Genomic DNA, 27,414 nt, shown 5'->3' on the forward strand with positions numbered 1-27,414 from the left:
TCTTGACAAGATTAAATGGTCAGCAGAACTCACCTAAGTGTTTATAATGCTGGGAAACCATTTTAAGGTGCTAAGACAGACTAATTTGAGGTTATGAGGTTGTGTTCCCAGGGGCTTTTACACAATGGGATCTAGTATTTCAACACAAGAAGTCACGAAAGTAAAACTGGGTATTAAGCTGGTTGTACACAGAGCTTTCAGCTGATGCAATTGAACAGCATTTCATCAGTAACTGATGAACTTAAATATGAGATGGAAATCTGCAGATAAATAATTATGAAACATAAGCTACCTAAACTTCATCTCACTTAAACAACAAATCTCTACTGAGAAAAATGTATTTCATTCCTAGTAGTTGAATGTGTTTTGCTTATTTGTGTGAAATTTGGTAAATTTACTTCAAAATTAATCATTTTTCATCTCCAAGTAATGTGGGAGAACTTGCCTGACTGGACAGAAAACAGTGAAAAAATCCCACTGAAACAACTGGAACAATCGTCTTCTTGTATTAGCACACCAGTGTTTCAGTGTGGAATGCAGCTTAATTTGTTCAAATTGATGCTGACCATGGAATATATATTATGACATTTGCTTAAGATAGTTGCTGTGTATTTAAAAAATAATGACTCATTATGGCAAGGCTGTCTGTTATGAAATTCTTCTTTTGTTCCCAAGATACATACCAACAGAAAGGTCACACTTGAAAGGGCTGTTATGCACACTCAAATAACAGGAATGCCGAAGATCTAAATTGGGCAGTGATTAAATAGACACCAGATCTACATGAATCTATACAATATACATAATACAGAAAGTCATGTTGGGTGACCTGAGGCGCCACTCAGGTGAAAAAAACTCAAGTCTCCCATAAAATTTAAGTGTGTTATCACAAAAAGAAAAACAAACCAAAGCACTCAGAACCAGTTATGTTAGATCTTCTATCCACAGCTATCACAAATATGCCAGGGTATCTGGTTACAACATCATCTTGATCGACTGTTGTGTAAGAGAACTCGATGATGACGTCACAGTTCTTAAGGAAGCCATCAAAAAATTCTACAAACCCTGTTGAATTTTAAAACACTTGGTAGCTGCACATGGTTGAATTTGAACATCCTTGGTAGCTGCTTTTTCATACTCAATCATAAGGGTCCAATTCTCAAATCTGGCAGTTTGTAAACAATTATTGCTACTTCTTTGCTGCAAGACCGAGTAAGTGAATTGTTCATAAGCAAAAACGATGGTTGAAATCAGCAGGTGCTGACTGCAATTTTGCTACTAAGTTTGTGACTTTACTGCTGCATCTACTGGGTAGTGGAGATATCCTTCCTGAACACAATGGAGGAAACAAATCAAATTAAGAAGAAAATCTAGGTCAACACAAAAATAAAAAATGGGAGACTAAACCAAAATACCTCAGCAATATGGAAAGGCACTTGGTAATGACTGTATTCAGAATTCAAATCATAGGATTACAAGCAAACCTAACAGCACACGTGTGGCTACTCACACCCTTACTTATATGGGCTGTACCCACATGTAGTGGGTACAAAGTCCTGTTGAACACAAGGATATGATTACACATCTCACTGAAGTCAAGGTAGCTTCTTATATAGAAAGGTTGAACATTTGTATAGGCTTAATGGCACTGGCATGAAAGCATGAAATAAGGGTTGCTCAGTAACCCCTCCACCTGATGTCCAGGCAGGCTCAGACTGAGCTCCACAGCAGCAGCACCACCTGAGCAGGGACTGCAGCAGCACTGGGGGAGCTGGAGGTGAGCAAGTGGAAAAGGCAGCAGGAAAAAAGCAGACTCCAAAATGAGTTTTACTGGCTTGGGACTAAAATCTTCAGCTAACTACTAAAAAAGACAAGTACACAAAGTGAAGTGTATCTTGGCAAATAAAACCGTATCTGGCGAAGGGACACGTGGTGTCCTGCACAGGCAGCCACAGCAGGGAACAGAACTGGAACCAGAGTGGGAAGGTGAGCTGGGAACTGCTCCAGGAAGCTGAAAATCCCGGTTCCAATAGCAATTCCTGCCTGGCAGCAGGCAAGGGAGCCCAGCACTGCCACCGAGAGCAGCTGCAGAGAGAGGCAGCAGAGCCAGCCAGGACTGGAGCTGCCATGCGACTCTTCCTACCACGGCCAGGAAAGGATTAGCCTCTACTCTTGCTGTAATGCTTGCACCTATTACATCTAAAATTTAGCACTACATATGCAATTATTCTATCACAGATAGTTTGCAATCCACCTTACCACACAGAGGCATTTAAGATGGTGATAATCCTTTCTTAATATCTTAATTAACATTTAAATAGTTGACTAGCTTGCAATGTAGTTTACCTAGTTCACTAACCTGGTTCTAAAATACATTTTTAGCACTTTGAAAATAATAAAGTAACAGCTACACTTTGATATTTAAATTCCATATTACCATTTATATAAATAAATTTATTTCTGTGTTTAGGCTGTATATTTGAGAAAGCAAGGGGTACTGCCCAAGTGATGTCATTTTACTGTACTCCATACATACACAGTTCCTACTCAAATTAATTCACTACCTCACAAAGAAAAAATATGAAAATACAATCCTCAGTTACAATGTTTTACAGCTAACAACTCCTGAGTAATTAAGAATTCAGTTTATTTACAAACTAAAGTTCAAATAACTTAATTATATTATTCTGCTCAGTGCATTTCAGCTGCTTTGACATTTTTCTGGGGTTTGTTGTTGTTGTTCAATGTATTTTCAGGCCTATTTAAAAGAAAAATAAATTGGCTTCAGATCCAATCCATTATAATAGGACTTTGAGATGCACAAAGAATACATTCCTTCAAAGTGTGTTTGACTAAAAATAAGAGTAAAAATCTAAAATGCAGACATAGCACCCACATGCTCCCAGATTTGCCTGTTGTTCAGTTTTAATGCATAAGCTGCCAGCAACTCAAAAAAGAAGGGTTTATATATACACATCTTAATCACTGTTGTAATCTTACATAAGATTACAACAGCCATTAAAATGTTCTTTTGCAAACAGTGTTATGGTAACTAGCTAGAATGCCAGTTTGTGTTGTACAAGCAGCCACAAGAGGTGTATAAAATCACCCAAGAAGTTGTGACAAGTGTGGATCTGACAATTAACAACAATTGCAGAAATTTAATGATTGGGCTTGAGACTGAGAATGCAGAGAGGTTGCTTACCATGCCTCAACCAACCTGCAGTGCAATGTTTCTGGGGAAAAAAAATCATTCACCCTCGTCCTTCAAGTGCTTGTTCACTTTTCCTGAGGAGACAGAAAGGACATCAGAACCAGATCTACCAGGGACTACAGGCGGGCTATAGCAACTATTGGTGATTTCTGCTGCAGTTGGATGGTAACAGCTCCTCAGTATTTCCCCAGAGAAAATCTTCATCTTCCGGGTTAAGAATTGTGAGAACTCAGAAAAGGGGTAGAATCCCTTAGGGATTATATAAATCTTCTTTATGTGCCTAGAGCACAGATGCCAAGGCACTGTACACATGAGTAAGACCTGAAGTATGCCAAAACACACAACCATTTCTTAGAGGTAGACTGACCCTTTTTCTGTCTAAAAACACTGCTAGCCATCACTGTACAGACTAACAGTCCTTCACTACTTAGACTAGTCCTAAAACAATTAATCCTTCAGAACAAAAAGATAAAACAACAGAACTAGATGGACATGACAAGATTTACTGCAGTATTCCCATTTCCTTCCTGAAAAAAATCCAAAAATACCAAAATGCCTCCCCAGCAGACATAGCTGGGATGGAAAAGGTTACATCAGGTACAACAGACAAAGTCAAGAAGACTTTTATTTTCAGTGATTTTAAGTTTACGGACAGTTCTATTTTCCCCCCTCCTTTAGAAGAGTTGTTCCTTCCCACAGCAAGGGTGGCAGGAAACAGCATAGAAAGGAAACCTACTCAAATAAATAGCTGTCACTGTCCCTTGTCCCCATGGGAAGGAGAACCTTGAAATAGCTGTGACAATCCCTTGTCCCCATGGGAGGAAGAACCCTGCAAGATTTGCTATCCAATATAAAGTCTCTGGATCTGCTGGTAAGGGTCCCAATGACTGCGCACTGTTGTTATGTTCAACTTCACATCAGCAGGTATTACTGGAATTTTCAAAGTAAAAACTACATTACACATCACAGCATTATAAGGAAACAAAATACAAGGTGCTTTAGTCAAATGTTATATACAGATTTTACAAAAGAAAAAAAAAACTTTGCTTAAAAATTTAAATTTTACTATTAAGTAAGTGGATAAATTAAAAACACCTACTGGCAAAAAAAATACATAAGTGAAGAAGAAATTCTCACCCAAGATTCAACATCATGCTACTCATGGTACACATTAAGTTTTATGGTGTAAACACTGGGAAAAAAATCACTTGCTTTGACAGCTGCAGACCAAAATAATTTTCTAAGGGACATAACTATTCCTCAGATTGAAGTTAATTTTATCCTATTTAATTATACCCTGTTACGAATTTAAATCCTGCCCTAGAACATTGAGTATACCACACTGCCTTGCATGTATGTGATGAACATTTGTAATTTATTAGACTTTTTCATTATTTTTGAGGTGTTGTTAATTACTCTACATACACATTTTTCCATCTACTGTTACAATGTCTGTGTGTGGCACTGCTTGTGTACCATCACCCACTACTCTCTGCTTTAAATTGCATTTATGGAAAATTTGACCCTTTTTACTACATTTCTGAGACCTGCAAGAGAATTTTTCTGTCAGCTCCAATCTGCTACAGGAATAAAATTTGAAGTGGTCAACGCTGCATTTATTTTAAAATGATCTGATGATCCCAAAATCTTAGTACACAAAAGGCATGTGGCTATACTGTGATAGGGAACAGCAGCTCTGAAGGGACTGCAATACATTTGGGTCAGAACAGATTCCACTACCAGCAAGGTCACTGCACTTGGTCAGCACTCCATACACACAGTGTCATTTTGCATACACTGAATCTGCTCAAAAACTAGGCAAAGAGAGAGAACAATCAGTGTCTGCATCTCTATTCCTATGGAGCTACGTGGAAAATCTCTATTCTTGAAGTAGCAAAATAAAAACCAAGCATATCCCTGAGAAATGCCAAATAGCCACCAACATAACTAGACAGGATTGATAATAGTTTGGCATCTTGAAGCTTAAAGTTAGTTAGCAAGACTGCTAAATGTCAGCTCTTTAGTATTTATGTTCCACTATTTCAAGGGAAAAAAAAAAAAAATCAACAGCACACATACCAAGGGGTTTAGACTTAGAATCTCCATATTGTCCTTCACAAATGTGATAAGATCAAGTAATACCTATTTTCTTTAAAAAAATAACACAATTAAAATTCAAGTATAATGAAAGCACATCAAGAAACAAACTGTACAATTTCTGAACTGCACTGTTTATTTTGCTGCTTGAAACCTAAGTGACAGTATGCCACTATAATTATGGGGTTTCTTCTAAACCTTTACTACACTGCAGGTACAGAAATATATGGACACATTTTTGGAGAATTGACATTTTGCAAAATGCAGCAAACATTTCAATTTATACATGAGAAAAGGAAGTGTTCAAAAGGGTATGCATTTCAAGTTATTGCAGGTTATTTCTGTGAGAGAATTTCTGCAGGTAAAACATGTTTAAATTTAACCAACAGTAACGTGTCAGTGTACTTAAAATCATGACAAAAATCTTCTCTCTGGTCATTAATTGCCCCTTGACAAATTACTAGGATGTTGTATGTTTAGGGCAAGATGTCAATACAGCATAAATCCCGTGGCATTTTGGTTTTCTTCTGGAGATTAAAGCTGTTTTTTTCTTGGGATAAATGCAGCAGCAAAACACAAACCAGCTGATCAAAAAAGCACTTCTGCCATAACTCCAATAATTTCAGGGCACACCAACCGACAGTAGTTTTGCCATTCCCAGTTCTTTTAAGGTTTACATCACTGCACTGTTGCCTTAAGTACGTTTGTAGAAGCTTGGTTTCTGTTAGGCCAGCTTGCTGACTACAGCCTGGTTGAGAGAATTTAGTTGGTTGGTCCATTTATCTAACGCAGTATAACGTGCACCACCTCTCTTCTGATGGTCCAGTTCTAGGAGCTGGTTGACTTGATCAATTCGGCCATGTATAGTGCTAGGAGTAAATAAATAAAAACTATAAATTGCTAATGGACATGGAAATAGGATCTAACAATAAAACAGAGGTAAAGTAAGAGGTCTTATACAAGAGGCACAAGCTCCATTTCAGAATTCAGCATTTTTATAATTATTGTCCTGGGCAGTACTGCCTATTAAGTTGTCATCATGACTGGAAATCAAATTAACTAATTCATTGGGCAATGCATGGACCCTATGCATTGGGGGGCTATGACCCCACACGAAGTCTGAAGCAATATGACAAACAGTTCTTGACGAAGAATCATGAAAATTGGAGATTTATATGAAGAGAAGTCAAACAATACAAGCCTGTGTAGGATTATACTTTTGTAGCAGTTATAACAAGTTACTCTCCAGAAAAAAAGTAGCAGTTATAACAAATTACTCTCCAGAAAAGTAGGTTTTAAAAATTGTAGTTAAATTTTTCTAGTTAAGAAAGTTGACTAATCTGTCAACTTGAAAATGCACTCAAAAATATAAGTAGGTGTAAGCAGCAATTACTAAGAATAATGACTTTCATAATTTCATAATAATTAAGGGAATTTTTTATGTAATTAAGAATTAAAGTAAGAAGATGTTAGTCAATCTCCCTGCATAACTTTCTTGGGTCCCATCCTTCAAACTTACTTTACTGCTCAGAAACCAAGCAAATCCAAAGTCAGCACCATTACCTTTCACTTCTAGATCAACCAGTATTATCACAATGCCCCAAAATACTGTTTTGTTGCTTCTTCTATAGTTCAATTACTTTGAAGTAATTAAAGATCAATAATCAAGAATCAGGTACATACTTATCCAATATGCACTGCACAAGCAAGCTTTCCACATCAGCTACATCTATGTTTAACTCCTGAAACAAAAAGAAAACTCATTATGCTGCTACTATGTTCTGCAACATTAAAACCCTCCAATATTTATTTTCATAATCAGAATTTGGTTTAACCTCTGATTCTTACTGTTCATAAGTATCAATTCAGTAATGATCTATTAAGCAAAAGACCTCCACCCAAAGGACACATGGCCAAGAATCAAGAGACCAGTAACCTCTCAGAAAAAGCTGAAGAGGCGAAAGCAAAATTTTAGAAGCTCCAGAAATTAGTCCCCTTACTGACTTCCTGAAAAAACAAACAGATAAAAAATATCCCAAACCAAATAACAACAAAATAAACCACAACCACAAAACCCCAGGAATTAAATTAAGACAATAATTATCAGAAATGAATGGATATGCACTCAAAAACATTTAGAGACATAATTGCATCTTCTGGCTCAAGCAAGTTCTACAAGTGTTAAGTCTAGCTTAAAAAAAAAAGCATACCAAGTTCTAATGAAAATTGAAGCATAAAAACAGGCATCCCTAATATTTCATGATATATTTTGTAATGCTGTGGATTTTTGCTGGCAAAATTACAGACTCAAAGGAGATAAAAATAGTCATATATTACCACTGGGGTTTTATTTTATTCTTTGCAGATTAGGCAGTGAAATCAGGGATTCTATGATAATACTTGATTTGTTCTACTGCTGCAGCTCTGTAACTTGTACAACACAAACGTGAAGATGGCTTATGAACAAAAGGGGTTAAAAATTTGATTATGTCCATAAAATTTACGTTCATAATTACATTTTTTATTATACAAATTTCTTATGCTTTTCCCAAGAAATATGATTTTTCTACACCACGTAAAATATGGTAGTTGAGTATTTTAGAAGTGTATCATAGTACATATTATCATAAGCAGTTGGATGACACTTGAAATTTACATTTTTTCACTGCAGAGCTGCCAGCAGTGCATCATTATTACTTTATGGTTTAGAGTGTATTTTAGATGTTCTATTTCTGAAAGCACTGTATTTATTTAAAAGCTTTTATTCACAGTTAATAATTTACTTAAGCAAATGCAAGGCTACTGACACATACCTTAGAAATAAAAGGAATATGTATTCTTGTGTAAGGCTTAATTAATTTTATAAGCACTTGTGTTCTGATGTTTCGCAAAAGCTCTGTAAGAGAAGAAAACAAACACTATAAAAACAACAGTATTGAAATAAAGCTGCAATACCATTCCATATAGAAAGATACTACCTTCAAAAATCATGGTGTTTAGTGTAATTCAATGGGTGGGGAAGTCCAGCAAAATAACAAGGACCCTCCTTTTCCAGGGATCCAAGCAATATGTAACTGAAGGCAGACAGACAGAGCTGAAAACTGTTCAAACATGGAGCAGCATGTTCTCTTGTAAAAATTTTAATTATTCTAGTTAACTGGATAAATCATAGAAATCATTGCCTGGTATGTCTGCCTCATTAGTTTATGGCTAGAATGCTTGCCATGTACAAAAGTGAAAAGGGGTGTTTTTAAAGCTATGCAATTTTAAATGTCTGTGCATTTAACTTCATGGGGGATATTCACATTTAAAGTTAAAAGTCAGGGCCTAATGGTGTAATTACAATGAGTTGTATAAAATGGTCTGTGTGGACAGGCTCATTTTGCTTAGATAAAATAGAGCAGTCATTGTTTTATATATTTTTACATTATTAAAGACAGTTGGGATAAAATGAAAGCGTAAATTATAATTATAAATTAACAGATAAAAAGCCTAGGTCCATTTTTACCTGTTTAAACAAGGACTGTTTATATAATAATATACCACTGGACACCGGATTATGTGTCTCAATAAACTATGGAGATTAAAACGAGGCAAGGTATGTAAACATAACCCTGAACATGTTATGTATCACTGCAGACTGAACACGGCGAGACATCAGTAGCATATAAGGAGTGACACTCAATTCCCTTCAGTGCCTTGATTCAGCTCCCTCCTCTTGCTCTCCAGGTCTGTCACTCCTTCCTCCATGAGCTCTAATCCAGCTCCAATCTTACCAAGCCTCCCTCCAAGCCTCTGCAGCTCACCAGCAGTCCACATGGAACAGCAGCAGTGGGTTATATTTAGTTTCCCCTGCTGTTTGCCCTGTTCTCTTTTACAAACAAGCATGAGAAAACCAGGTCTCTGGGTTTAACTCTTTTCTTTCATGTAACTACCCAGCTAAATGATCTTGCACTGCCACAGTCAGACACACTCTTAAAAACAATAGTGAGCTGAAGAACTGAGCACTGTATTCAAGTGAAGAGACTCTTCAATTCTCAGATGCAAGGAAAATGGATGAGGTAACTTTATATTGTCACATTAATGGAGTAGAAAGGCATGTGTTAATGTGCTCCCATTCTATTAAATAGAGGTATTATAACTCCAACTATTGCTTAGTTGAAATGAAAAGTATGCATCTTTTCATTTATTATATTACTCTGTATTTATTAGTGCAACCTTTGTTACATTGTCTATGTATTTGGTCTGTAATCCCAAGCAGTAAATTAACTTTATAAACTAGCAAACATCAAACTGAATGAGACTGATACAAACCATCTTTACAGGTGAGGGTTGCTCTCACTTCACTATTCCAGAAACAACACACAAAATATTCAAGTGTCTAAACACCACCATAGATATCTTACCATATCCACTCTTCTAGAATTTTTGCCATCAGTTTTGCATACCTTTGCAGTCACGCCACACGCCTGGATGCAAGTTAGCCCTGACCAACTTCTAAATAACTTGTAAAGGAATAATCCACAACTAATTACAATAAACTCTTAAAGAAAAATAAACCAAGATGGGGGGGGGGGGAGGGGAATAAAAAAAAAAGGAATTTAGGAAGTAGTGAAAACAAAAATTATTATAATAGCCTTTAAAATACCTTCAATGTGCTCCCTTATGAAGGGATCGTCCATGATGTTGCTGTGATTTGTTTTTAGAATCTTCTCAAATTCAGTGATGTCATTATTCTGATAGGCACTTCAGAAAAAAACAAGGGATTGAATTTTAATTTTAAAAGTAAAACAGACTTATAAGATTATGTTCCACAATTTCTAAAAAAATATGTATTAAGCACTGGTGGAAAATATTTATATTCAGAACCTTTATAAGCAGAAACTCGATTTGAAGATTAAATGCAACAGAAATTATCTTTCTCCTGTTTCAATTTTAGCAGTATTTACTGAAATGTAGTATGAATATTTAGTTGTTCCACAAGTGCACTCTAGTTTCAAAACTATTGTACTTTAAGAAACTATTCTTAAATACCCTGTTTTGAGAAGTATCATTACATGAATTTTGGCTTCATGAAGTCATACTTTATGGAACAAATAAGAGCTAAAAAGAGTCTACAAGGCTGTTGCTGTCTCTACAGTATTCAGCTTAAGCTGAATGCTGAAAATACTGAAAGAAATACGGACTTCCAGGATTATTCTTCAGTCATTTTGGTATAATGTTACTTTTTAGATTTTTATTTATAGGTTATTTGTGTATATATCCTTTCATGGGTCAATCCTGTCATCTGAGAAAGCATTGCAAGAAGAAGGTGCCACCAGGGCATCATTTACAGGTCAAGAGCTGCAACCTCTGAAGAAAGGCCTATTTCTTGAAAAACATTCTTTCAAAACAAAACCTTCAACTCCTGTTTAATACCAACATCAACCATTTTAATAACAACATCTATTTGTCCTTCATATTCTGTACATTTTAAGATTGTTTTGAAACTGATTGGAAAAGAAATTTGTCTGTTATTAAAATGGCCAAGAAAAAGACCTGTTAAGTTTAAGGTAGAACTTGAGCAGCTTATAAATAGCTATGTGAGTGGCATGGACTGTATCAATGAAACCAGTAATTTTTACTTAATAATAAAAGGAATTTCAGTTCAGTATATTTTATTGTTTATTTCACAAGTCTCTTTTTGTCATATGTAAAGCATGCAAATTCCCACTGTAGAGTATAGAAAGGATTAAAAGCGTAATTGTAATCTTTGAAATTAATTTTATCTTCACATATTTCTTATCAATACTGCTTTAACTGCATTAGTAATTTTAAAGAAGGAGTTATACTCAAATGTCAAGATAAAAGATATAAATTAGAAATATGAGTAAAATCAGATTGGGTAAGGCCATCTGGAGTTCCTTCTGCCTCAAATTAACATGAAACTATGACAGTGAATTAGAAAAAAACACATCTAAAGTGGAATGAGTTACTGGAAGTAGTCCCTTAATAAACTGCCAAATAATTTATTCAATCAGCATGTCAATAATGGATGAATATCCTCACTTTCAGGAACAATTTGTATGTATACAATGGTAAAGCACAACAGCAGTATCACAGCAATTTGTTCCAACACAGCATCAACTGTTTCAAGAAATGAGTAGACATTACTGCTTTTGTAGGGAAAAGATGGGAAAGGAGCAGAGGCAGGCCAGAGAGGATACAGTTAGGTGTGTGTCAAAACCCAGTGTACAAAACCTGCCTCAGGTCATTGATCTAATGACCATCACACACTAGAAATTCTCACAGTTGCCTATGAGGTAGAGGTAATGAGATGCCTAAGAGGTAATGAGGCTTTCTTTTGATTTTCACTTGTTTGATGGATCAGAAGATCATTCAGAGTTAAGTTTCATATTCCTAACAGCAAATTATTTCGTATTCCATGCAGCAAATTATTCTACTGGCTTTGGTAGGCTACGTCACTCAACTCAATTTCTCTTCTCCATCAGCCAGAGTCTAAAAAGAACAGTAGCAGTACAACATGAGACAACTTTATTTAAGGGGAGAAATTAGGTTTCTGTCACACCATAAAGTGACAAAAGCAGACAGCTTTGATACTCCTACATAGTATGGCATCTATACTATGGTCTCTCATAGTAAGTTTCTAAAGAAGAACAATCCTCAAATATTTGCCCAATATTTATTAATAACTGTGTTAACTGTGCAGAGAAAAGGCATTTCTAAAACTGTTCCCTTTCAGGTCTGGACAACAAATCTTTTTTCTTTTCATAGTTTTCTTCTCTTCTCCAGAAAAATGAAAATCTTACCTTACTAAATTCGTCATTGCTAGAATCTCTGGATCATTTTTGTATGGTTTAGCCTATGCAGAACAGAAAGCATAATATTCAAGTTCAGATTTTTTTTTTTTCATTTCCATCCTTTGGGTAATTTCTCTATATATTCAGAAAAGGGTGAGGGGATGAGGGCGTGGGTGTGTGTGAAGGAAAAAGAAAAATATACCTCCTGAGAATCAAATGGATTTATTCCAGACTTCATGAGCATGTTTGCTAAGACCAAATATTTTAAGCAAGTGGTTCTTCTGGGGCTCCCTGATTCATCGTAATTCTTGAATGCTTCAAAAAAATCAGTATGTGCCTTTTCAAACTCTCCTTCTCTTAAGTGCATTTTGCCTCCACATTCTGAAAAGAAAACAAAGATGAAAAGGAACACTGTGTGCTTGTTGCTAACTACAATAATTGTACTCAAGTTCCATGCTATCTCTAAATAGATTACTGAAACATTTTCAGAAGTGATTTGGTTCTCTGAAATTGCTAGGAAAAAAAAGCATTAGGGCCTTAACATACAGCACTGCCATTTGAATAAACCCATTCCAAAGAAGAAAAAACAAAACCCAACCTACACCATAGAACTTAAAGAACACTAATCTTCATAGCCAATAATTATGTCACCATTCTGTTAAAGTACTACAAAAACTGAAATAAATTCTATTTCCAATTCAATGGCAAGAGGCTTTGTATATATACAGAATTTTCCCTACCTGTTGAGCAAAACCACACAGAAAAAAATGAGAAATACTTTCTTTTTTATTTCTGAAGTACCCAGTGCTGCCTGTTTGTCTGTGCAGTATCTACACCAGGGAAAGGAGGAAGGTATAACAGTGTTCTGAACAAAGCTGTTTTTTTTTAAAACACATGGCTTGTTTCTGCTACAATTCATTATTGCAGATAATAAATAATATTTTCAAACACATTTTAAAGCCCTTTGGTTCCTGCTGATTTTTAGCAAGCTGAGACACAAATTTATAAAAGGGAATTGCAGGAACAGCAGTCCCTTCTGCCAGCAGTCCTGTCAAGCCTTTGTTTTTATGCCCTGCAGATGCCTTTGCATTCATCTTTTGCTGCCTGCCATGGTGCCAAACAGCAAGTCTTCCTCTTTTCTTTCTACTGCTTCTCTCCTAACAGTTATTTTGCCAACTGTCCTGCCCTTCTGTCCAGTGCCTCGGGTACCTGGGCACCAAAACTGCAGTGCTGAAGTCCTGCAAGAAGAAAATGATGAGACTGAATCTACAGAAGCCTCTGTCTTTATAGTAGAACTGGAAAAAAACCACTGGTTATCATATTTTCATGGAACAAATCTCTGCAACAGAAGACAAATGAAAAATTCAAGATGAACTTGCCTCTGATAACTCCCATGATCAGTGGATGAGGAATGGCTGACTTGATGTGCAATGACTGTTCATATAGTGCTTTAAGTTTTTTGTTATTTTTCTGTGCTGTATACATTTGAATTTCCAAAGCATAGATTTCCAATAGTTGAGTACCTTTTTTTAGATCATCTTCCCCATCATCAGTCTAGGACAGATTAAGTAATAAATACTGTGAAATTTTAAGAGAACAGCAATTTCAGTTTTATACTAGTAAAACACTGATAACCAAATACTCTAATTTCCTGTCAAAAACAAGAATATTCCTGAAACTCTGAAATACTGATGTAACTACTAATAGAAAACATAGTACTCAAAGTACTTACCACAGGCTACATTTTGAAGCCCTTTATTTAAAACATCAGTATCTTCCATTAAATATTTTTCTCAAAATTTTAACCTTAATTCTTTTCCATTTTCCTTAAGCCACACTCTTAGTATATAAATACAATGACTGACACAAATGCATAGGTAACACATATGACTCTTCTGCTGCCTCTAACACAACCATTTCCCAGATATTTGTAACCTATTTCCATACTGAAGGAGGAAAAGCATCATAAACAAGCACAGCAGACTGCATGGCTAATTTATTTCTTCTCCTTCCTGATGGGAAAGTAACAACTGCATTTTCAGTTTTGAGTAAAGCTTACTTGGAATCTTTGTTATACTTTAAAATGAATGTCCATGCATTATAGATTATTGATATGTGCTTTTCATCCTTGCTCCTGAAGAGAAACCCAATCAGCAGTTGTGAATAATTTTTAAAAAATCATCTTTAAGAAAGGCATAAAGCACTTAGTGTTTTTTGTTTATGTTATCAAGCAGCTAACAAATAAAATCAGGCACAGTATTTCTTCTCTTTGTATTAAAGCTCAGCAAAATGCTTCAAAGGCCAACAACAGATATATTAAAAAATAAAAAAAGCATCAGTGTTGTTTACTAAGCCACAGTGATTTAGAATATAAAGGTACCTGGCAAGACTGATGCAGCTGACGCAAAATCTTTTGTAACTTTCCATATTCTTCTCGTTCTAAATATAATTTGCCAAGCTGTAATTAAAAGAAAGTTAAAGTACTGAGATCTATTACAATTTCACAATTATAATTTATAAGAATTAGCTGAAGGTGTCAAAGAAAAGCAAAAAATAGGAAGTTATATATTTTACCTTTGTGTTTGTCTTAAACCACAATCTATCATTCTTAGCATCTTTCAGAGCTTCAAGTGTTGTTTCATAGAATTCCTGAAGCAAATCCATCTGACATAAAAAATCAGAATTCTATAATTGTAAACAGCAAATTTGTACCTGTTAATGAAGTCAATCTGAACAAACTAAAAGTGCATGCTTGAACTTCAAAAATAAGAAAGGTATCTGCATCTTACTTAATGTTTGCATTTAAACTGCAAACAGCTTCTAAAATAACCAAACTAACTACATTACTTTTTATTATATGAAACAGATATAATTAAAAAGTATTCACATTTTAAGATTTGCACCCATCTGAAAAATGAAAGTCAACTATAAAACCCATCTTATACAACCAAGGAACAGAACTCTGATGTTTTGTAACAAACACAGGCAATATTGCTTCCACTTAAAAAAATAAAAATAATTTACATATCAAAAAGAAAATATGCTTTACAAAAAAGAAGAATGTGGGGAAAGTAAAAGATGCCTTCTTCCTTCTGGAGTAGCAGTGCTGAGTGGAAGAAAGCTCTTGAGTGCATCAAACTATTTCTTTGCATGAAACAAACAAACAAAAAACCATCTGAAATGGAAATTAAAGTGCCAAGTGTTACCTTTTACAAGAGCTCTACAAAGAATGCATCAGTATTGTTCATGGTCACTGTTCCTTTGGGGGTAACAAATTTGTGACTATATATCAAGTTAAGATTTCCAGACTGTCCCTCCAGGTCTGGCTGAACTACACACCGGAGACATTGACCTCTGCCAAGAAGGGACAGTCTAAGAGAATCCTTTAGACCTTAAGAGTAACCCAGCATTCAGCTTGTGCTAATAACCAAGAACTTGGCACTAACAACCAATGATCCTTCAGACGAAAGTGCTACTTTCTGAGAAGAGTTTCCTACTCTTTGTAAAGCTTCTACAACAACACCAAACCAAAGGAGCTGGGCTGTGTATCTAAGGACATGTACCTCACTAGCACAGTGCACTGGACAGGCAGTATTTCACACCAACACTTCACTGTAAAGATTCCCTTCTCCCCCCAGAATAAAAAAACCCACATTATTTGACTAAAAATTATATCTGAGTGGGCACTTACATTGTGTAGCTATGCTAAAAAATGCTAAAAAAAAGTTCTTATTTATTAACATAGAAATTCCAGGTAAATGTTTCCAAAAAAGGACAAGCTCGTGAAAATTTATCTGTGTTAACAGAATCCACTACATGTGGGAAATATATTTTTACATATAACAGCAAATGAATACCCAAAATTCCTCCATTAAGATCAAAAAGCCCAAACCAAACATAAAAAATGTCCATAGTTAAAAATACAAACTGGAAACGATGAAGATAAAAGAATTGCTGATCCAACCTGCTTGGAAGTAGAGATATAATCAAGAATAGAATTGATGGATTTTTCAGAGTAATTCCTTGTAACTGCACTCCGTATGTAGGTCAATAGCTGTTTATACCTATTCATCATTTCAGGAAAGTTAGTCTAAAAGAAAAACAAAATCACATTATAATTTTTGTTTTAATTGTTGAAACTGAGCTATCTTGCAAATTTACATACAGGAAAAAGCATAAAGAAAGACAATGCAGTAGTAGTTGCTATTAAAACTTTCCTATCACCACTTTATTCATAACCTACAGAATCAGAAATAAATTCAGGACTGCAGAGAATACACGTTTGAAATATTAATCTCAATGAAGAAAACAGAGCTGGCCACACAACTCTTTGGAAGGGTTCCATACATAGCATATAGATTTTTCACTGTTTTGTCCTGGTGCAGTACACAGAGAAACATGACCACCTTCAGTGGTGTGACACCTCAGCACAGCAAGGACTGAGCCTCACACTTGCATGGAGTACCACCTGACTACAGCAGTTATTTTGCATCCATTTTGCCTTTGACTTGCAAACAACACATCATCTCCCTGCCATATCTGTGAGTAGCCATTAAAGGCTGCAAAAGGCAAGTTCTGGTAGATTTAGTTGTCATAGCTATAAATTACAATACTAACTTAAGATCTCTGGATCAAATACATATTTATGCTATTTACTCCCAAGCGATAACTGTAATTCCTACCAATTTAAAGTTTATTTTAATCATCTGTTTCAGAGCTTTGAATCCCCATTCTCCCTTTTCGCCTTCGAGCTCCAAAACCTGAAAAAGAAGAATTTTTAAAACAATATTTATAAAAACTTTATTCAAACTTGAATTGTTTAAAATACACATATCCCATACATGCCCTTTCCCCCCACTTTGCTCCTTACAAAGTAATGTTTGACTCTGCCCTGTTCTTCAGTTTTATTCTTTCCTGGTATTATTGAAAAAGTGAGAGTGTATCTCCTCAGTTTTCATGACTTAGCTGACGTAGGGAGGGTGAACACCATCATTGTTGTTGTTGCTGTCTAACAGCCAAGGCCTAATGCCAAACACTACATTTTAACACCACTCCATAAACACAAGCAAAAATAGTCATAGCACCTCTGGCAAAACTAAATTTTGGCTAAATTAAGTTAAAAAGCTTTTCTGAATTACTATGGTTCCTTCACAAAAGGAGAAACACTTCTAGTTTTAATGCAACATAGTTCAAGAAACGTTCTCTAAGTAAAAACTTTAGAAAGTTTTTTTTTAAAGTCATGTATATAATTTTTTATACACTAGAAATGAGCAAAGAGATGCAAAAAATCTATTTTTTTTCTTTAAAAAGTTGCATCTAACATACTGCTTTCTCACAGCAGTGTGCAAACATTAAAAATTTAAAACTGAGATGAAGAAAAGAAACTGTGTTATTTAGTATTCATACATTTAAAGCTTTGGAATCAGATAGCAAAGCAAATATAATGTTACATAAGACACTGGGGAAAACACCATTTTATTAAAAAACCCAAATGGATCTGGTTTCTATTGTTGATGCATGAAAACACATTTAGAACTGTTTAAATAACTTAGCTAATCCTGAAGATTAAAAAGTCAGATCAGTGATAAGACTATATCATGTCCTATTTATTATCCCTAAGAATGGTCCTGAAAGGCAATCAGCCAGGAGTTTAAGATACTCAATAATAAACTTAGCACATTAGTAATTTAAAAGATAAATCTTACTCTTAAAATTTCAGAAAATAACTCAAACAGTACCAAATATTTTAAAATGTGAATTAATATAAAAAGAAGATCTAGAATATAAAGACAGACAACCTTCTGAAAACTGCTTAATGCTGCTTTGGGGTCATCTTCCTTCAAAGCTTTGGAATTGTAGTATTGATTTTCCAGATCCACATTTGGTTCAGAATTGCTGTCCTCAGAATATTCCTACATTTTAAGAAAAAAAACAACATAAAAAAATCAGAGGAAAAAAAAAGTTCAGAACATGTAATAATCTGCTGAAAAATAGTAAACAGTAAATTACTCCAACTGGCATGGAATGCTTGTGTATTAACAGGTAATAGTAAAACCAAACAGGTATGGACCTATATAATCATCTTCCCTCTCTCCCAGTATTAGGCCAGGCTCACTCCACCAACATTTGCCTGTCAGCAGATTTCTTTCTGTATTAATGAACTCACAGCTCCACCAACTTCACCTTTATGACAAGTACAGATTGTATTACTGAAATTCTGCCAATGTTGGAGTTTAAGCACAGAGGCCCAAGAGCAAATGTCATTTCTGGGAGGGGAGAGAACACGCAGCCCACTGCTCCTCCTGAAGGCATTCTATGATTCAGCCTTTGCTAGTCACAGAAAAGGCTGTGGCTGAGCTGTCACACAAGTAATGATTCAGCTTTGGAGGGTATCAAATGCTTCCCTGAATCCCTCTGCAATCTGCCTTCCTATGCCATAACGATTCATCCTTGTCTAAGGAAATTAAAAGAAAGGATAACGATGATAACACCAGCTGCTTCTGCCCTGAGAAGCAGGAGATGATTGAGAAAATGCTAAAAATGCTGTCAAAGATGTTGAGGTGCAGCATAGGCACAATCATTTAATCAAATAATTATCCATTATGTACACTAGTGCCAAGAAAGTGAAGTATTTACTTGAACAATTGCTACTTAATTTTTTAAGAAGTACTCTGAGACTTCTTTGGATGAAAAATCCCTGCATATTTTATCTTCTTTTGCTAAAGGACAATGCTGCATGTCCAAATTACAAAACACTAAAAAGCTCAAGAAATAATTTAATTGGATATTTACAGAATTCAAAACCACTTCACACCTTTGCATTTTCAAGGTAACTTCTCTGCACAGGATTTTGGCTATCAGGAGATGAACTGTTTTAACAGAATCTGTTTAAATCTCAAAGTTACTGCTATCAGAGTAACATTCCCTTGCACCAACATAAGCAATGCACAGTCAGGTCCCCTCCTTCAGGGTGTATTTTACTATTGCTGTACTTTGTCAGGCACATTTATTCTTTTGTTCATTTTTATATTCCTACTATTAATAGACTCCTCCAAAACCACAGGAAGGACTGAACAAAATATGAGACAAAAGAAAAGTTTTAAATTAGCTCTCTCCTCCCCGCACTGCAAGAAATCTCTCAAAGTTTTAAGTTTGCTGAAGTTCTAAAGCAAAAATTAATACTTGGAGTCTACAGTCAAACCAAGTTTCAATAAACATGGTACTTGAAACATTTGTCCTTCTATCTTTTAATGTTTCTATTTGTAACATGTAGGCAAGTTGCCCAGGTATGTATTTGCTTTCACCCAACAAAGTATTATCATTAGTAAGAATGAATGGACTGAAAAATCTTGTGAATTCCATAAACCTGTTTTCTGAATTCCCACAGAACTACAAAAATGTGACTCTGAAAACAGCAAACAGGAAGCAAGTGTCTTATTTAATTGGGCAGGCTCTCATTTTGGTTGGCTTGTTTTTGTAAACTCCTTATCCTACTGATCCAACTCCAATGGAGCAGCTGTGAGTACACACACCCAATGTCAACAGCTGTATCAAGCACCTTATACATACAGGCTGCCAAAAATTAAACAACAAAGCATTTAAGATATGCATAATCAGCTGATGTCTTGTTTATCCTTAACTTGGACAATGGGGAATATTTTTGGCAGAAGTGTCTATTTGCAAAGATAAAAGGAAAGCAAACTAAATTAATTCCTTTTAGGAGACAACGTGCTCCATTAGCCTCAAGCCAGAAACATCTGAACTTTCTTCTTAGCTCTGGCAATGATTCTGGATGTGGATTCATGCAGGAAGCCTTTTTTCAGATAATTTCTCTCAATGCTACTTAAATATCCCATAAAGATAATTTCATAATATTAATACATAATAAAGAAGTGTTAAGTCTATTGATTTTTTTTTCCTCCAGTGGAATTGCATTGAAATGCATCAAAGGTACTGGTTTATGTTTTCACAGCTATATTTTTTCTTCACTTCATGCCTATGTGCCTCACATCAGACTTAGGATGCTGATATGGACTCAAAGCTGTAATGGAGATAAGGCTTTCCTACTTCCAGAAAATGTAAAGTGGTTTATTTTAAAAAAGACATATTTAGACTTAATGGCTGTGAAAACTTTGAAACCTCAAACTAAGTATGAGCTAATGCCACTAATCTTTAGACAATGTTAAAAAAAATGTAGATACTGAATCTTATTTCAAGCACTGATGCTAATTATGCCAGTGCTGATACTCAGACGGACAAGCACTCTGTCTTCTTTTGATGCAGAGATGGCTTAGTGCAGTAGGATATGAATGCAAGAACATTAAGCTTCTGTCAAAAGAAAAAAAGGAGGAAAGTAAAAAGCTGTGTCCTCACAGTTCCAATTAAGAAAAAGACGAATTTCCTTCTCAGTTCTGAAAACAGAAAAGTTATTTTAACAATAAAGTCAGATAACAAGAGCCTAGACTTTCCTCACCCTCATTTTCAACACCCCTGGTTCCTGCCTGAACAACTTCCCCAGCTCAAACCTTCCAGGTAGGAAGTTTGCTGCAAATTAGGTAGAAATATATGGTTTACAAATAGGATTTCTACGTAACTCTAAAAATTTACACTACAGCATCCAGACTAACAATTTTCATAGTGATGAACACCCTTAATTAGAACTTTGAGATATAAAAGTAGACGGATGATATAATTTATCTCTAGCTGATGTAAAAAAAGTAAAAAGCCTAGGAATTTTTAAAACTAAGGTCCTGTTGGTATTTTTCAAATGGATATCAACACTATAAGTATAAATGAAAAAAGAGCAGTCCGAGTACACAGAACTGTTCTTTGAAACTCCTTGAATTCTTCCTTCTTCTGAGGATCATTGAAACAAACAAATAGGGTTTTTATCATCACTCAAGAAATTAGAAAGCCCTGGTAAGAGTTTGAAAAAATGCAGTTAAATAAGTTAGGATATTATTTAAGCATTGCTATGTTGAAAATCTGAATGTTCTAAATGTAATCAGTTATATTCAATCCTAAGCCATCCCATTGCTTTTTGGAGGAAGAAAATTACTACACTAGCTCAATTGTAACAGAGATAAAACCTCTGATGAACTTTACTCTGTCTGGAACATCGTTCTTTCAAATAGTTTAAATAAAAGTTAAATTACTATCAATAAACCAATTTAATTAATAAGTCTTTATTATGTCACATATTAAGTTTTTATAGAATTTTATCAAGTAAACAGCTTTAAAATACCGAGCTTCTAAAATGAGCACACACAGAAATCAGTTCACCCGAGTTGCTTTAGTCATCCCTTTTAGGCACGGATGCATTTGCAGTCGGTCCAGCAGCATCCAGCCCTCCCGGCTCCTCCGAGCCTGCCCTCCCCCATCCCTGCAGCAGGCAGTGGCTTGGGCTCTGGCTCCTGCCTGCTTTGTGAGACCTGTGGCAGGAGCCTTGGCAATGTGGCCACCAGAGATTACAGGTCCTGAAGCACGGCCCCTGTGCTCAAGGCCAGAATAAGGGACAGGGACACGGAGACTGTAATAGTGTATCAGTGACATTTAAATGTAGATGTGTGGCATTTATCTATTCGTGGTACACTGACCTATAAAGTTCTATGTGAACAAAAACAAATATACAAGTATTTTGTGAAAACTAATGTTGTTACCAATTTTCTGCTCTCCTCTATTGCCTGACGCACTTCCCTAACTTCTACATCGAAACTGGAGTGATTACCTAAACTTGTGCTCCTCTGTTTATCATTCACCACCACTACAGGAACTGAACTCCTACTTTGAAAACCTTTTGTAAAAAAAGGAGTAAGGGGAAAGTATCTAAATACAGGCAAGTTTCCAGAAAAAAGACAATACAAAGAGTTCTATTTCTGTAAAATATTATCTTTCAAGAACATTGTTGAAATACTTATTACTGTCAATTGTCAATTGCTGGTGATTTTACCAAACTTCATCCATTTGACTGACTCAAACAAATTTTTTATGAAGTGCAATTGTTTCCGAGAAGTCTGGTACAAATTTGATTTTACTTCAGCTTACTTTGTTTCATAACATGGCATTAGCAAGTCTACTAAGCACAACTTTCTTTGCATTTGCTCTTCCTCACCTGCAGGCACCAGGAAAAGCAGCAACTACCAGGTTCTATGTGCATTTGCCAGCTGGTATCCAGGCACATGAATATAAAGAAAGCAATCAGACTGGAATGCAAAAGAGCAAAGAGGAAAAAGACAGAGGCAAACCCTGAGAGTAAAAACAAGAGTTCGATTTGTTCAAGAAACCAGCAACTGCTCAGCCATGCACTGGGAGTCCTGGTTTCTTTTCCACATTCCAGGTCTCTCTTCTGCTGCTGTTCCCTAGCTCTGCAAGTCATCCAGTGCCTGCTGGCTCACACCAGGGCTGACACCAGGAATAGAAGCCTGTGAAACCAGCGATTTGCAATGGTGTCAGAAGAGTTCCATGAAAGACAGTGCTCTGCCTTTGTTTTGTTTTTTTTTTTTTTTTCAGTTGGAAGATGCACAGAAATGAGACGGGAGACTGCAGAAAGAAAAACCTGGTATGATGACATGTAAAGACTACAGCAAAAAAGTTTGTTTTCTTTCTTCCTCTGTTGTGCAGCTCTCCTGTAGTTATGTGCACCCTTTTCTGAAAGTCCAGTTTTCAGCATAACTTAGATCTAATTTATGTCTGTTTAACACCCAGCTGTGTATCAGATCCTAGAGAGCACTGTTCTAAACACAGCCCTAAATAACTGTCAAAAGGAGCCAACAAAAACCAGAACCTACCGACACTTGTCAATGCTTAGAAAGAATTTACTGACTAATTATTCTCAGGCTTTTTGCCTCAGTACTTCCTTCTGAGACATTATGGTAATAAGCAAAATAAGCCTCAAATATATTAATTCTTTGTTTGAAGATGAGTCTGAAGAGAACACATAAAAAATATCACAACACATGCTGAATCCATATAAAATATGAATCAATAATTTAGAGAACAGTACTTCCTAAGTCCTCTGTGAAGTAAACTTTTTTTTAATCACATACTACTGTAATTATACTTCACTAAGAAACAGAAGAGGGCCAAATAGATATGCTTGATTTGGTACCTCCCTAGATTGGAGTACTTGTTTTTGCAGCGTTACCACGTTCTTGTTTGCAAAATATATATGTATTTCATAAAATGATAATAGTGAAATATGAGCAATTGGGAAGAAGAGACAACATCCACATGAAATTTCAACTGTTAGCAATAAAAGACAGAATAATGTCTCTGTTTACTGATGAGATTGGTTATCACATTTGGTAACATACTAAAATTCCTTCTGTAATGGACTGTATTTCACTAGGCTGGAAAGAAAGAGAGAGCCAACTCATGTAGTTTGAAATAAGGCTGCCTATATCCTAATATAATCACATCCTGAAACAGGAAATCCTCAGTAACCTGAAGGGATGCTCCCAATATTTGAGTTGTGCCAATCCTCATGAACCTGCAGCCATCTCAGCAGGGTGCAAACTGATGGCTGCTCATGGGAATTGTTACACATCTTCCACGTTCATCTGGAATGATACAACTCCGGAAGGTAAAAAGACAAATACATTAGTCCAACCTTTGCTCAGATTAACTTTAAAGTTGAATTTCAGAACACAGTAAGATGACTCATTAAGAACACCACAGATTCCTTATTTATTTAAAATAAAATAAATAATCCAGTAGATGTATGACAACAACTGTCAATGTGTTGTCATTGTGCCTGGAAGAATCAATTTCTAGAGGAAGACTGAGTTTAGCCTCCAAGTCAATTCTAAATATAGTCTTTTGTCCCAGACCGAAAACAAAAATGAGATTTACAATGGTCCTTCCCTGTTTGTCCTTCTCCACCCTCAAGCTGGATCTAGTAAAAATAACTTGTACTGAAATCATGTAAGGCACCTAGCAGCACCAAACTAGAAATTAAAATTGAGTGGCTTTCATAATGACCAGTAAACATTATTCTGTTCATTGAAGCATAAAGTGGAATAATTCATGTTACAATCAAAGCTGTCACAGCATATTACTAGCAAATTGTGAATCTAGGTTCATCCACCCACAAATATAAATGGAATTTCTTCCTGATATCAAGACTCAGGTGAATAAACTCCATTTCTGTAGGAGTGGCTGAGGTAATTTACATGTAAAGCTTTGACTTTTTACCCACTGAAAAACTAAACAGAAACAATCCATTACACCCTGGATAGTCTTCAGTTGTTTAACAGTGTAGTAATTAGTCTAATTATATAAAATTCCATGATGAAGCTGGGAAAGATCTGGGACTTTGGAATATCTGTTCACATTTCAGTTCAAGTGTGAAATATTTGCACACTTAAGGAAATTTAACTGACTAGCTCTACATAATCAGCAGGTCAAGTGCATGTTAAAGAGGAACAGGCATAATCACTTCTAATAAAAGCTGACAAAATTAATTTTTTTGGGGAGTCTTCACTGCTATTGTTATGGCGGCAGCTACCCTGGGAGACCTGAACCTAATTTCACCATATTTTGACAAAATAGCTGCTTCTTTCATTGACTCTTTTTGTAATCACTGCCGTTCCTCCAGTTCTTTAAAAAGGTATTCACAGAACTCACATATGCTCTTTTACTTTCAATTCCGCATTGTTATGAGTATTAATTATGTTTTGTACTCATTTTTTTGTTGCAAAGCCTCTTGCAGCAGCCATGATGCTCACCTTGAGAACCACACATCCCCTCACAGTCTTCTCTTAATTTAACTAGCTATCCACATGAAAGGAAGAAATCAGGCCCTATGTTCAGGGCCCTAAACTTTTTTTTCTGAAACAGTTCTGTGGAACACTACAATTACAGTCTCAAGCATTTTCAAAAACAACAGTCAATCAAGGTTTGTTAGTCCCAGAATGCTGAAACTAATCTAGCTGGAATATTTTTACTCTCCAGTTCTTGAGTTCTCTCCCCCATCAATCATGAACTGAAATTAAATTTTAAAAATCTGAAGCTTGGGTATTAGTTGATGCTTTACATAGGTATTACATACTGAAAAGAAAAAAACTTAACATGCTCCTAATTTTACAAGCAGTATTTTAAAATTTTTGAAGGGTTGGAGCTAAGAGTAATTAATGAGAATGAAAATGTTCCAGTGAAATTAACTACAGTCAGAAGCAGAAATCTGCCACAGATTTGGAAGGTTTTTCCAATAAGAAATAAAGTACTTCAGAAGAAAGAAACACATGAAAAAAGCACTAGACCTATTATTCTTGGAGAAAACTGACATAAAGCAGTATAAGTTTGAACTGCACTTTTATTCGTATCTGTATAGATTGAAAAATCCAATTCCAGTGGTGTCTCTACATATTCAGTTCTCCTGTTATGGAAGGACATGGAACATGAATTCCATTGTCTTTTAATATTCTTGTGATTTTATCGCATGGAAAAAACACCACAGTATTTCAAATAATAACACAAATTTCAGTGTTAATACAAACTAATGGAAATTAATTGTGGAAGAAAATGTTTTTAATGGTCTCTATTTCCTTCAGTAACCCTGTCTCTACAGTATGTGAATTCATTCATACTGAAAGGGGATCACAAACAGTTTTTGGAATAGTGGCATGAGCAGCTCATAGGGTTTTGATGACAATGCCTGTCAAACAAGCACTCTTACACAAATGGAAAAAAACCCTCAAAACCAAAAGCAGATGCTTTTATTCTGTATCTAATATCATCCAACTATTCTAAGCAGTTCCTAACAGAAACTGCCCAGAAACTATTCCAAATAAAATCAGGTAAACATTTAAAGTGAATTCATAAGTAGCAATGACTGCAAAATAATGTGTCTTGTCAAAAGCAAGTCTTCCAGAAGCAAGTGTCTGGAGTTTTTCAGTGAAACTGCAATACTGTTAGTACAGGTTTAGCTGAAATTAATGAAATAGACTCTCAAGTTTCTACCACACATAACTCTTTTTAAAAAAAGTCTCTAGTTTTAAAAACCCAATCAAAGTTCAATAAAGGAAAAAATAAAAACCAAACCAAAACAACAACAACAACAAAAAAAAACCCAACAACAACAACAAAAAAAAAGCCAACAAAACAAAAAACAAGCAAACCTCAAGCTCCAGTATAACGTAAGGGAAATATAATTATAATTAATCAAACAGCAATTTTTTAACTTTAAAGGCTTAGGACAAAACTTGATGTTAACATTTAACTAAATGCAACATGAAAAACCCCAAACCTTACAATTAAAAACAAAAAGGGAGCGGTAGAAAGGTTACAAAGACAGAAAGTTAAAATAAGTGCACCCTTCGGCGCGTTGGATCAGAAACCGGCCGTGAGGCCATCTCTCCTCACTCCCCTTTCTCTTCCCCCTACTTTTCCCTTAGTTTGTTGCTCACACAAGCACATGACGGTATCTGCCCCAAGGGCCTTTCGCAGTCGCGGCTGGGGAGAAGGGCGGGCAACTTTATCACTTCACTTCGTGCCCACACTTGGGCCGGGGCAGGAGGAGAGAGGGAAGGAGGCAGCGCGCCGGAGTCCCCCCTCAGCGTGAGCCCTGCAGGGACACAGGGGCCAGCCCGGGGCCGGGGCTCCAGCCCGGGGCCGGGGCTCCAGCCCGGGGCTCCAGCCCGGGGCCGGGGCTCCAGCCCGGGGCTCCAGCCCGGGGCTCCAGCCCGCGGCTCCAGCCCGGGGCCGGGGCACCAGCCCGGGGCCGGGGCACCAGCCCGGGGCCGGGGCTCCAGCCCGGGGCCGGGGCTCCAGCCCGGGGCCGGGGCTCCAGCCCGGGGCCGGGGCTCCAGCCCGGGGCCGGGGCTCCAGCCCGGGCCTATCCACCTGCCCGCCGGAGCCGGCCTGCTGCTCCGCGGAGAGGCGGCCGAGCGGCCGCTCCGACAGCAGCGCCCGCCCCTCGCAGCCCCTGCCCGCATCCTCCTCCCCGGGAGGGAAACTCATCCTGGATGTCCGCGCTCCCCGCCGGGGCAGCACCCGGCGGGGCGGCCGCTGCGGCGGGTGCGCCGCACCAGCAGCGGCCCGAAGCGGCGCCGCGCCGGCGGCACCCCCGGCCGTACCGCTGAGCCCCCGCGCCGCCCCGCGCCCTACCAGATCGTAGTCCTCCTCATCATCGCACATGAAATCATCCTCCATGTCAGACATCTTGGCCGGAGGACGGGCGGGGGGCGGCGGCGGGGACGGCCCCTTCTCCCACAAGCCCGCGCGGCGCTGCCCAATGTGGCTGCGCTCCGCCCGGAACCGCTGCCGCCCGCGCCTCGCCCGCCCCCGGCCCGGGGCGCTCGGAGC

At 36.9% G+C, this 27,414-nt stretch overlaps 1 protein-coding gene across 2 annotated transcripts; it reads right to left on the reverse strand.

The window, feature by feature from the left end:
* Positions 1-5,422: 5,422 nt before the first annotated feature.
* COPS2 (COP9 signalosome subunit 2) lies at positions 5,423-27,346 on the reverse strand. Of its 2 annotated transcripts, none has more exons than XM_021537514.3 (13): positions 27,217-27,346; positions 17,910-18,023; positions 16,794-16,871; positions 16,076-16,201; positions 14,686-14,775; positions 14,492-14,569; positions 13,491-13,665; positions 12,314-12,492; positions 12,121-12,173; positions 9,960-10,057; positions 8,125-8,207; positions 6,995-7,053; positions 5,423-6,180 (listed from the first exon to the last, which is right to left on the reverse strand). In XM_021537514.3, exons 1-13 carry the CDS (start codon positions 27,268-27,270, stop codon positions 6,036-6,038), a joined length of 1,332 nt encoding a protein of 443 aa, XP_021393189.1. In that variant the 5' UTR covers positions 27,271-27,346; the 3' UTR covers positions 5,423-6,035. The 2 variants fall into 2 exon arrangements, with proteins under 2 accessions (XP_021393189.1, XP_021393188.1); XM_021537513.3 differs by having other exon boundaries at positions 14,686-14,796.
* Positions 27,347-27,414: the final 68 nt, after the last annotated feature.

Source organism: Lonchura striata, chromosome 11 (genome assembly GCF_046129695.1).
Source record: "Lonchura striata isolate bLonStr1 chromosome 11, bLonStr1.mat, whole genome shotgun sequence".
NCBI classification, from domain to species: Eukaryota; Metazoa; Chordata; class Aves; order Passeriformes; family Estrildidae; genus Lonchura; species Lonchura striata.

Coding starts and splice junctions, on each gene's coding strand:
- COPS2 (XM_021537513.3), bottom strand. CDS start 27,270: ATGTCTGACATGGAGGATGATTTCATGTGCGATGATGAGGAGGACTAC. Junction 18,024..27,216: donor ATGAGGAGGACTACGATCTG/GTAGGGCGCGGG, acceptor CTTAAAATGTAG/GAATATTCTGAGGACAGCAA. Junction 12,493..13,490: donor GATCATGGGAGTTATCAGAG/GCAAGTTCATCT, acceptor TTTTCTTTTCAG/AATGTGGAGGCAAAATGCAC.